Source organism: Chiloscyllium plagiosum, unplaced genomic scaffold (genome assembly GCF_037043375.1).
Source record: "Chiloscyllium plagiosum isolate Xiang-an unplaced genomic scaffold, Cpla_swu_hap1 HiC_scaffold_3, whole genome shotgun sequence".
Classification (NCBI taxonomy): Eukaryota; Metazoa; Chordata; class Chondrichthyes; order Orectolobiformes; family Hemiscylliidae; genus Chiloscyllium; species Chiloscyllium plagiosum.
In genome coordinates this window covers 74,348,209-74,360,821 of record NW_028270141.1, presented here as the reverse complement: position 1 = coordinate 74,360,821, position 12,613 = coordinate 74,348,209, and the positions used below count along the sequence as shown (strand labels likewise).

At 40.5% G+C, this 12,613-nt stretch overlaps 1 protein-coding gene across 1 annotated transcript in view; it reads left to right on the top strand.

Moving 5' to 3' along the window:
* trmt11 (tRNA methyltransferase 11) overlaps window positions 1-11,579 on the top strand; it is a 116,852-nt gene extending 105,273 nt beyond the window's left edge. The window contains exon 13 of the mRNA XM_087980542.1: window positions 11,523-11,579. Within this exon, the coding sequence (XP_087836668.1) occupies window positions 11,523-11,564 (42 nt within the window). The 3' untranslated portion in view covers window positions 11,565-11,579. The remainder of the gene's footprint in view (window positions 1-11,522) is intronic.
* The last annotated feature ends 1,034 nt before the right edge of the window (window positions 11,580-12,613 follow it).

The window sequence follows — 12,613 nt, the reverse complement described above, 5'->3', positions numbered from 1 at the left end:
CATGGTGAAGAGAAAATGGCTGGAGCCCATGAACTGGAAATTCTGAAACTGATGTGAATTGTTAGAAGGATTGTGACTATACATGGGAAGGGATTGGAAAAGGGAGAGAAAACATCAAGTTGAGGTAGGAAGAGATGCATTCTGTGGGACAGGAGCTGGTAGAAACAATAGGGGTCTGCCCAGATAGTCCTGTTGTGGATTTTGGGAAGGAGGTAGAAGCAAGCTGTGTGGGGTTGAAGGTTTATGAGTTTGGGGACAGTGTAGGTGTAGGGATCACCAGATAAAAATGAGGTTATTGACCATTCTGGACATAATAGCCTGGAGGTCCATGGTGTGGTCTTGGTCCAGGAGGAGATTGGAGGGAGCTTCTCAGAACTGGTGCTCAGCCTCCACAATGTAGAGGTCAGTCAATCTGACATCAACAGCACCAATCTTGTCGGCAGGCTTACCTACAAAGTCAGGATCGGATCTGAGAGCACAGAGTGCAATCATTTCACAGGGAAAGGGGCTTGAATGGGAAAGGACCGACAGAGAAATTGAGGCAACCAATGTTGTGTCGATAGTTCTCATAGAACAGGCCAAGTGCAGGTAGAAGGCCAAAGGGAGGATTCCAGCTGAAGGGAGAGTATTGGAGGTGGGTAAAGGGTCCTGTGAGATGGGGAGAGGACTCTTGTCCAAAAAAATGTGCACAGAGGCAAAGATGACGGAAGAAGAGTTCAACATCATGTCATGCCCGAAATTTATTAAAGAGGGATAAAACTTGGACCTTTGCTGAGTACAAAATGTTCAGCATCAGTGAACGAAAGGGATAGTAAATATTCAATCACAGGTGGGGTCAGGAGAGGGGATGGAGTCAGATTGAAGGGAAAGGGAAAAAGACTCCAGAAGGATATGGGTATCTCTATGTTGTTGCATTTTGTGTTCCTTCATGCCTGAAAGGGAAAAGAAATCTTGTTAGAACTAAAAATGAGCCAGAGGATGATGCGGAACTGGGGGTGGGGTGGGGGAGGACAGTTCTGAGCCAGCATGAGGCAGTACTGATGAAGGGAGAGTATGTACATGGCCCCTAATTTTAACAATGCTGTTTTTGTTTTATTTGTTGAAGCTTTTAATATCTGTTTTTATATTTCTTGGTAGTTTTCAACCATTTTATTATATTATTGAAATTATTCTTTGCTGGGTTCTAATCTTTTCCCAATTTTTTAGATTGCTTCCGATCTTTTCAGCATTGTACATCTTTACTCTAAATTTGATACCATCGTTGTTTGTCTAATTAACTCCCTGAACTGAGGATACTGGTAAAGCTGTTTATGCAATCAGGCCATTGAATTTCTGGTTTCCTACTGTACTCTTGGCAAAGTTAGGATTGTTTAAAAGAAACAGTACCAAAGAAATTTACAGTTAATGTGTTCTGAATAGATTTGATTTGATTTATTACAGTCGTGTGTACTGAAGCACAGTTGAAAGTTTTGTCAGTATATACAAGTACATCAGAGCAACAGAACAGTGCAGGATACAATGTTACAGCTGCTGAGAAGATGAAGAGAGAGATCAACACTAACATTAAAGAGGTTCCATACAAAAGTCTGATATCAGTGGGGAAGAGGTTGTTCTTGTATCTGTTCATATGTGTATACAAACTTTTTAATCTTTTGCCCGATGGAAGAGGGTGGAATAGAGTATAAGCAGGATGAGAGGCATCTTTGATTATGTTGGTTGTTTTCCGAAGATAGTGGGAAATATAGCTGAAGTCAATGGAAGGGAGGCTGGTTTGCGGGACGGACTGGGCTGTGTTCATAACTCTCTGCAGTTCCTTTTGATCTTGGAAGAGCAGTTGCTATACCATGCTGTGATGCATCCAGGTAGAATGCTTTCTAGGGTGCATCTCTAACAATTTATAAGACATGCTGAATTTCCTTAGCCTTCTGAGGAAGTAGAAACATTACTACGCTTTCTTAACTGTAGTGTCACATGCGTGGTCTGGGACAGATTGTTGGTGATTGACATTCCCAGAAACTTGGTAAAAACAATGACTGCAGATGCTGGAAACCAGACTCTGGATTGGTGGTGCTGGAAGAGCACAGCAGTTCAGGCAGCATCCAAGGAGCTTCGAAATCGACGTTTCGCGCAAAAGTCCTTGATCAGGAATAAAGGCAGTGAGCCTGGAGCGTGGAGAGATAAGTGAGAGGAGGGTGGGGGTGGGGAAAAAGTAGCATAGAGTACAATGGGTGAGTGGGGGAGGGGATGAAGGTGATAGGTCAGGGAGGGTGGAGTGGTGGAGTGGTTAAACTTGTAAATGGAGATGAACAGCAAACTTGTAAATGGAGATGAACACTACAAGTTAGATATATTATCAAGAACAAGAATAAGATGCCACCTAGGCTGTAGTTTTATATTTTTAATTAAGGTTTCAACATTTAAATTAGGAGGAGAATGTTCTTATTCCCTTGCATAAAGAAAATGAAAGTTGAAGTAATCTCATGGTCCACCTTTGGGGTTGTAGAGGTGGTTAAATAAAATCTTGAAAATATAATATTGTTGGAAGTATAAACGTGAGGTAAACACACGGAAGGATCAATAGTTTCTGGGGCAATTAAAGGATGACCATAAGACTATAAGAAATAGGAGCGGAAGTAAGGCCATTTGGCCCATCGCTACCACTCCACCATTCAATCATGGCTGATAGGCATTTCAATGCCACTTACCTGAACTCTCCCTGAAGCCATTGATTCCTTGTGAGATCAAGAATTTATCAAGCTCTGCCTTGAAGACATTTAACATCCCGGCCTCCACTACGCTCCGTGGCAGTGAGTGCCACAGGTCCACCACTCTCTGGCTGAAGAAATGTAGAACGTAGAACATAGAACAGTACAGCACAGAACAGGCCCTTCAGCCCACGCTGTTGTGCCGACCATTGATCCTCATGTAAGGTAAACCTAATGTACGAATCCTCAAATTTCTGTGACCAAATGCATGTCCAGCAGTCTCTTAAATATCCCCAATGACCTCGCTTCCACAACTGCTGCTGGCAATGCATTCCATGCTCTCACAACTCTCCCTCTGACATCCCCTCTATACTTTCCGCCAAACAGTTTAAAACTATGACCCCTAGTGTTAATAATTTCTGCCCTGGGAAAAAGTCTCTGGCTATCAACTCTATCTATGCCTCTCATTATCTTGTACACCTCAATTAGGTCCCCTCTCTTCCTTCTTTTTTCCAATGAAAAAACTCCGAGCTCAATCAACCTCTCTTCGTAAGATAAGCCCTCCATTCCAGGCAGCATCCTGGTAAACCTCCTCTGAACCCTCTCCAAAGCATCCACATCTTTCCTATAATAGGGCAACCAGAAGTGGACACAGTATTCTAAGTGTGGTCTAACCAAAGTTTTATAGAGCTGCAACACAGCTCTTAAACTCAATCCCCTGTTAATGAAAGCCAAAACACTATATGCTTTCTTAACAACCCTGTCCACTTCGGGTGGCAAGTTTAAGGGATCTATGTACCTGCACACCAAGATCCCTCTGTTCCTCCACACTGCCAAGAATCCTGTCTTTAATCCTGTACTCAGCTTTCAAGTTCGACCTTCCAAAATGCATCACCTCGCATTTATCCAGGTTGAACTCCACCTGCCACCTCTCAGCCCATCTCTGCATCCTGTGAATGTCACACTGCAGCCTACAACAGTCCTCTATACTGTCAATGACACCTCCAACCTTTGGTCGTCTGCAAACTTGCTAACCCATCCTTCAATCTCCTCATCCAAGTCATTAATAAAAATTACAAAGAGTAGAAACCAAGAACAGAGCCCTGTGGAACACCACTCACCACTGACTTCTAGGCAGAATACTTTCCTTCCACTACCACTCGCTGTCTTCTGTCAACCAGCCAATTCTGTATCCAGACAACTAAATTTCCCTGAATCCCATTCCTCCTGACCTTCTGAACGAGCCTACCATGGGGAAATGTCTCCTCATTTCTGGTCTAAATTGACCCCCTCTAATTCTAAAGCTGTGCTCACAGGTCCTAGTATCCCCACCTAACGGAAACAATTTCCCAGCATCCACCCTTTCTAAGCCATGAATTATCTTGAAAGTTCTTATTAGATCTCCCCTCAACCTTCTAAACTCTAATGAATACAATCCCAGGATCCTCAGCTGTTCATCGTATGTTAGCTTACTATTCCAGGGATCATCCATGTGAATCTCCATTGGACACACTCCAGTGCCTTCCTGAGGTGTGGGCCCAAAACTGGACACAGTATTCTAAATGGGGCCTAACCAGAGCTTTATAAAGTTTCATCAGAACATCACTGCTTTTACATTCCAACCCTCTTGAGATAAATGACAACATTACATTTGCTTTCTTAACCAAGGACTCAACCTGCAAGTCAACCTTTAGAGAATCCTATACTAGCACTCCTAGATCCCTTTGTACTTTGACTTTATGAATTTTCTCACTATTTAGAAAATATTCCATGCCTGTGTTCTTTTTTCCAAAGTGCAAGACCTTGCCTTTGCTCACATTGAATTTCATCAGCCATTTCTTGGACCACTCTCCTAAACTGTCTAAATCTTTCTGCAGCCTCTCCATCTCCTCAGTACTACCTACCTGCCCACCTAACTTTGTATCATTGGCGAACTTTGCTAGAATGCAGCCAGTCCCTTCATCCAAATCATTAATATATAAAGTGAACAGCTGTGGCCCCAACACTGAAACCTGCGGGACACCACTTGTCACCGGCTGCCTTTTCGAAAAAGAACCTTTTATCCCAACTCTCTGCCTTCTGTCAGACAGCCAATCCTCAATCCATGCCAGTAGCTCACCTCAAACACCATGGGCCCTCACCTTACTCAGCAGCCTCCCGTGAGGCACCTTATCAAAGGCCGTTTGGAAGTGTAGGTAGATAACATCCACTGGGTTTCCCTGGTCTAACCTACTTGTTACCTCTTCAAAGAATTCTAACAGCTTTGTCAGGCATGATCTCCCCTTACTAAATCCATGCTGACTTGTTCTAATCCAACCCTGTACTCCCAAGAATTTAGAAATCTCATCCTTAACAATGGATCTAGAATTTTACCTACAACCAAGGTTAGGCTAATCAGCCTATAATTTTCCATCTTTTGTCTTGATCCTTTCTTGAACAAGGGGGTTACAACAGCGATTTTCCAATCATCTGGGACTTTCCCTGACTCCAATGATTTTTGAAAGATTACAACCAACGCCTCCGCTATTTCTTCAGCCACCTCCCTCAGAACTCTGGGATGTAGTCCATCCAGGCCAGGAGATTTATCAGTTTTTAGACCTTTTAGCTTGATGATGCTGATATATTTATTTTGAAATAATTCCTACTCTAGCTTGACTTTAACTTACATGAACATAAAAATAAACATATTGTAACTCCACGTCGAGTGTGTCAGTTTCAAGCTGTGGTATAGCTATTTTTTAGGGTCAAATGTCTGTGCACATTCTGGCAACTTCTAACTTGAAAAAATCCAGACCTTGGTTCTTCGAAAGATGTTGGCTCTTCATTCCTGGTTCCTGATTTAAGTTGTGGTCATAACTGGCACAACCTCAATCAGCACTGATATGAAATCTATGTTTGGAATTAAGGACTGACAACTGGACTTCAAGTTAATAGTTTGTGATAAGATGTCTAACAGAGGTGATTGTTTGCAGGCATATTTCCTTAGTTGAACTTTATTAGGAGTATTTATGATATTCTGAGATTAAATTCCACAATTCCGAAGGTGTGGATGGCTATGGCACCAAAAGTGAAAGTCATTAATTAAGGCATGTAACTTGCTTAAAAGCAGCCAATGTGGTAAACCTGGTATGAAAATATAAAGTTGAGGAAACAGAAAGTTTGACCCTAAAAACATGTGTGAATTGGTATTCAAGTCAGAAACATTAAGTCTGCTGTGGATAGTTGCCTAGTGCTACCAAAGTTTGAGGTTACAGCTATACCTCATTAATAACAAATTAAATCTTGGCAGAACTAGTTACATTGAACAGCATTTACCATCTAAGTATGGAGGGAATTATGATCTAGTGATATGTCTCATTTGCAACTTATGACAGTTAGAGGAAAGGTTTACTTTTGAACCAAAAATAACTGAAGTTCTAATGTTGTTTGGTGTGTATGAAATTTCAAGCTTTTTGTTCACTGCCCTGTATTAGTGAGGGCCACATTGGTTTATGAACAAGTCATCTTCATGTAGAAATAAGGGCCGACTGACTTTGCATTGATTATCTGGATCGCTACTTTCAAGGCAGTGTTCCCAGAACTATCTAGGCTTCTGGAAAAATTGTTCCATTTTAGCTACAACACTGGTGTCCACCAACAATGTGGAATATTATCCAAGTATATTCTGCTCCTTAAAGCAGAACATATCCAATCTAGATAATTATTGCCCCATCAATCTGTTCTCAATCATCAGCATAGTGATGGAAAATATTCTCAATAATGTTGTTAATTGACACTTACACAGAAATAACCTACCCAGCAATTTCACTTCTACCAGGACCACTCAGCTCTAGTTCTCAATGGAGCCTCGCTACAAACAAGGACAATAGAGTTGAAAGAAAGGGGTGGGAGTGACTGCCCTTGAAACCAAGGCAGCATTTGACTGAATATAGAATTAAGGAACCCCAGAGCAAAAGTGAAGTCTATGGTTATGAAGAGAATTTCTATTCACAGTTTTGAATCATACCTAACATAAGGGAAGGTGGTTGAGGTTGTTGGAGTAGGTCAGAGGTTTGGAAATCTGCAATTAATAATTCAGTTCCTGTCTTTCCATAGCCTGTCCACTATCTACAAGGCACAAGTGAGGAGTCTGATGGATTACTCCCCACTTGCCTGGTTGGATGCAGCGCCAATGATGTTCAATGTGACCCATTTGATTGGTGCCAAATCAAATACCTTGGATATTCACTTGCTCCATATCTAGCACATAGCAGCAGCCGGGCTGGGGTGGCGCCATGTCTGGCTTGTCCTGGCATTGCTGCCTCTGCCACCTTCGCCCATCAATCACCAGGCTTTAAAGAAAAACAGAAAAAGAACAAAAGCAAAACGAAGACAAACAATAAAAGAAAGAAAGCAAAGGGCAGCAAACAAGCCCAAAGCTAAGGCCCGCTAATCTCCTGCCACCCTGAACATGTAGATAACGGCAGTAGATTCAAGGGAACGTCACCAACTATAAATTTCCCTTTCAGTCACACAACGATACTCCTGCTGCCGAATCAAAAACCTTGAACTCTCTTCCTAATACATTGATGCACCAACTTGACATGAGCTACAATGGTTCAAGAAGGCAGCTCACCACCACTTTCTTAAGGGCAATAAGGAATGAGTAACAAATGCTTCCTTATCAGCAACACTCACAATTGATGAATGAATGAAAGAAATGAAGAGTATATTCCAAAAAACATTGCTGATTTCAAGTAAGATACCAAAGATGGTTATCTCTCTACAGTAAACATTTTATTATTCGGCATCTATGGGACCAGGAGTATGCCATTTGATCGATTATTCTGGATAATCAAGAGGTCCACAAATCAATGTAAAAACATACACTATATAAAATACGCTTAATGCAAGGGGTATACACGGCACTGTTATATTTTATTATAGCATAAATCACTTAAATAATAATGCAACCTTGCCTTAAATAAAACTTACCAGCAGAGAGCGTTCTCACTCACACCCTCAGCTGACTACTCAGGTATCACGGGTATTTGAAAAGAAATTGACTCAAAATTGAATCAACTGCGATTATTTTGCATGGTCTTTTGATTGAACAACAAGTATATTTGCACTAAAGTAAATAGATTAAAAAGCTACATCAACTGGACAGAACAATACAGTAAATGCCCTGGTATTTGAGGTATGTCATTTTTGCTGGTTTAGCAAGAGAGCCAGTTCATAAAGCATCGGTTAAAGCAAAGTTTGCTGTGTAATATTATGCAGTACAGATCAGTGACAGACTTTCATCAATCAAGTGTTTTTTTATTTAATTGTGAGGTATTTGGGAAATAGAGACAAGGATTTATCTAACCCAACTACTTAAAGTAAATATAATCCTGTATGCTCTGGCCCCACTCATGGTGGCAGTTTTGACGACACCAGACTCAATTTCTGTTCTCTATAGTTAATAGGAACAAAGCCTTGCCTTTATGTAGTGTTATTCACTACCTTGGGACATCCAAAAATGTTTTATAACAAGGAAAGTAGTTTTTCAATTCAGTGAAGTCACTTTTGGACCACGGGAAAGGCAGCAACAAATTTGAACAGAGCAAGGTCCCACAGACGGCAATGTGACGACAACTAGATAATCCAATTAATAATGATATTGGTTAAAGGATTAATGTGACCCGTAGCTGCAAGAAGGCATCTGCCTTGCTTTTGTTTTTGATATAATGTCAAGGGATTTTAAGTTCACCTGAGAGTGAAGATGGGACCTTGGTTTGATGCCTCACTGTACGGTGATCTCCATATCACTTTCTTGCTTATTTAAATTCACTGAATAATGAAAGATTGCCTGGAGTAAGACTAAATGCAGAAAGTAATCACTGGAGCTTGTTTATCTGTGGGACCTCTGGAAGCACTAGAAAAACTGTCTGTTTGCAAGAGGCTTATATGGTTTGGGACAACCTCAGTGAACAAACATGGCTGTCACTCTCAGTGGAACCTGCTGTCAGCAGTATTTCTTTAACACAAATGAACTATTAGACAATTTGCTTGTGAAACTAAATACGCAAATAGTAAATTATGTTTGTGACTTCTCAATGAGTTTTGAATCTGTTGAAAATGAAATAGTTTGCATTATTTATTAGATTGATCTATTATTAGATGAAAGATTCACTACGTGCAGTTCTATTTGCACATTTTGCTCAATAACAATAGGAGGTTAAACTGCCCTTCTACAGGATCCAATTGGCATTAGCATTAACAAAGCAGAAGTAGCACTAGGATTGATATCAGTATAAGAGGACAACTGACATGGGCCAGGGTTGTAATGATCTCAGTATCCTGCATCCCTTAGGGAATGGTTTGCCAGCCATTACATTCTGGAAGATGTTGACACCAAGTTCTCCTCGTACAGAATAGGCTATTCACAACATGTCCCATCACTCAGTAATGCCCTGACAAGGGTGAAGATAAAACGTCACAACATTTCAGTCTGTCTGGCACAGACATCCTCACAGGATGGAGCAAGTCAGCACTGGAAGCAAAATTGAGTACATATCATTCCTCCAGTACAAGTGCCACAGATTATGTTCAAAGCTGAGAAAAATGAATTCTAATACTGCTTTATTAGCAGTGATGATGGAAATTCACTACTACGTTTAAAGTCATGGTAAATTAGCCTATCGTATTTCCTGTAAATCGGAATCTAACTACATCAGATTTCTTGGAGTGATTTAGTCCTTTCTGACATTTGGCATGCCTACAACTCCACGAATCAGTTGTTTTGCTGATTTTCCAACAGGTACTTTTGATTTCCCACCATTATTATAGTAGGGGACCTATTAAAGCTCTGGTGAAATTATGTAAAAATTTGTTAATGCCATTTCTTATCGAGGTACTTGATGCTAGCATATTACAAATAGCAAACAAAATTTCCCCATTCCATTGTATTATTGGTTTTTCCAGCTATTGTACTCACTGGGAGCTAATTGTGTTAAACATCACCCTGTTCACTGACCCTTCTTGTTGCTGAGACCCTTCTTGTTGCCGAGGATTCTGCCAGCATATTAACTCTTACAGCTCCTCGATGCATTTCCCTACCCAAGCCATTCAAAAACTTATTGTGGATAATTGCATTGACATTGTGGCCTGAAGAGAAAACTGTATGAGGATGATAACACCATTATCTTTAATGAAGCCTGTTCTGCTTGGCTGCATTTCCCACCATTCATCATGCCAAGATTGTTGTACTGGTAACATTGTGGTCATCATACATCAGCCTTTGGCTTGACCCCTGTTCCCCAGATGTTCCCTGTCCTGTTCCCCTGTCCTTCTTTCGGGCAACTCATTTTGTTCCACCCATCTCCTGGTCATTAGAATCACCATTCTCTACCAACTTGTATCACCAGGATACCTGCTCTGAAGAAGATCTGCAGGATCCTGTATTGTAAGCTTGGTAAGGAGAACTTTATACAGGTAAGTGGGTAGTTTTCTCCTTCAGCAGGAAGAACATAGCTACAGGTACAATAGCTGGGAAGATCATTGGAAGATCTGGGACACAGGACTGGCTCTACCCAAACTGCTTCTAAAATATTCTGTTGTGTATTCCATATGTTTTTGCTGTTATACACGCATGCAGAAACGTAGGCCTTGGGGTCTCTGTGAGCTTCATTGGCTGAATTAGCTTAGAATTTCCTGATCCAGCACTACAATACTACCAGAAGTGAGTCAGATCCTTTTAGATGCATATAGGAAGGGTGTCAACTTTACTTATAGTGAAATTCTGGCAGCAGACTGACAACACTGAGGAAATTTGGGGTACATGTTCTGCTAGGTATGGACTTTGTATTGACAACAAAATCTTGGCTTCAGCTACCCTAAAGCCAGCTGACCACAATGAGGCCTGCAGCAGCAATTTGCTGTCCTTTCCTGACTCAAGCACCCAAAACTTTCAAAAGTTATTTCAATAGTACTAACCCTAGAAAATGAAGCCACTTTAGCAGTAGATAGGTACGTGCAAACCATATGCAATTGCAGTAAAAAATTAGCCCAGTACCAGTCTTCTACTCATTAAGCACCTATTTTGAATGAAAAACTAGAAGCAAACTTAAAACACCAGCTCACAGGTTTATTGATCTTTGCTTTCCCTAAAAATTCCTCACATGAGTTCTTCGATCTAGTTTATGTGTACATTGATCTTTATCGACTGATTTCTCAATCAACATTGTTGTGGGTAACTTACACTGATTGAACAAACTGTTTATACTTGGATTCTAGAGGACATGTAAGATGCCAAAGATTGAAGGAAAATGTTCTTATTGTATGCTCTGTAGGTTCGCCCAGTATTACCTCAACATTGGTTTTATGCTGCCAATATAAACTAGAGTTGTGTGGGTTTTGTTTGACAAAGGTTTTCCAATACACCAATGAAGCTGACTGCAAACCCACGGGCCTTTCTCTGTTGGCTGTTATCCACAATGTAAAACAAACTTGGCTCATTCATCCTGAAAACGTAGTGAATCCATAAAAATGTGGACCGATTATTCTTGGTCTAAAGCTGAAATAAAAGAGACAGACAAATTTAGCTTTTAGAATGAAGCACAATGAGAAGGAGAGTGTTGGTTACTGAGTGCAGTGCCTTTGTCATAAAGAATGTGTCAGACGAGATTGAAGTAAGAAGGAGTAAAAGAGGAGGGGTAAAAGTAAATGTGGAGTTTTCTGTTCATGGATGCTGACTGACCTATTTGTACATCTAACGTGCGTTGTTTTTGGGCTTTGCGTTTGTTCTTTAATCCCTAATGTAACACTTATCCATTGCTTGCTATTTTCATGCAGCAAAGCTGTAGTGGCACAGAAGGTATATCTTTTGGAACATGAAAGGTTTCCCACTACAAAGAGAAAACATTTGGAATGAGAGAGAAAAAGAGGTGAAAAGAAAGGTGTCAGTCAGGACTGGAACCACTCCACCACATTCATGTGGTGCCACCAGAGCAACTAGAGAGAAGATTTCATGTCAGCCTGTTCTGTAAATCTGTATCATGATCTGAGGCAACTTACTATTTTTGGACTGATAAATGACCTTGACATATTAATCTTGGTTGCTTCTTTCAAGACCATAAACAATATTAGTTATATTCCTAAGAGCCTGTTCCAAGTACACTGGTTAGGCATGTAGCAATCTTCTCTCCAACAGAACCTGTAAAGAGGTGTAACTGTTACCAGTTTATCAGGTTTAGGGTTTAAATTGTAGAACTGTGTCAAATCTGTCAATCTACTCTGAAAGTAGAGCACTAACACACGGCTTTTCTCATTTGCTTTGTGATTAGTTCTCTAGCTGTAATTCCAAGTTGTCCAGTTAAATAAAACTTCATTGACACAAACTAATTAACCTATCATGGTCTCAGCACACAGGCCTATGATTGATCATGAGAAGGTCTGGAAGATGACACATCAAACACATGGAAAGCAGCAGCAGAGGTAATACTACTGATAAACAAAGTCGTGAAATCGTGGATAATCATGTTTGTATCCAGAAAACACAGGTTCACATAGTCTGAATGATATCTACGACCAGTTATGAAATTTGCTGATCTGAAAGTAATGTTCCCAGATTGCTGCATTTACAATTTCCCATTTTGAGCTGATTATTGCATTGTGACATTTGTTTTTTAAAAGTGACATTTGAGAATAGCTTACAAAGAAGGATTTTGACTTAGCTTCTCATTAAAAATGGCACTTGAAAAAAATGAGCAAGTTGTAGTGATGTTCATTAGGCAGCTTTAACTGTATTCTGCAAATTATGATCCCATCCTTGCACAGGATGGCACTACTGCTTATAGGAAAATCTTTCATCCACAGATAATTGAGGGAATGTACAGGCTTCAACACAGCGTGCATGTCAGGTTAATATGATTTTGAAGAGAACT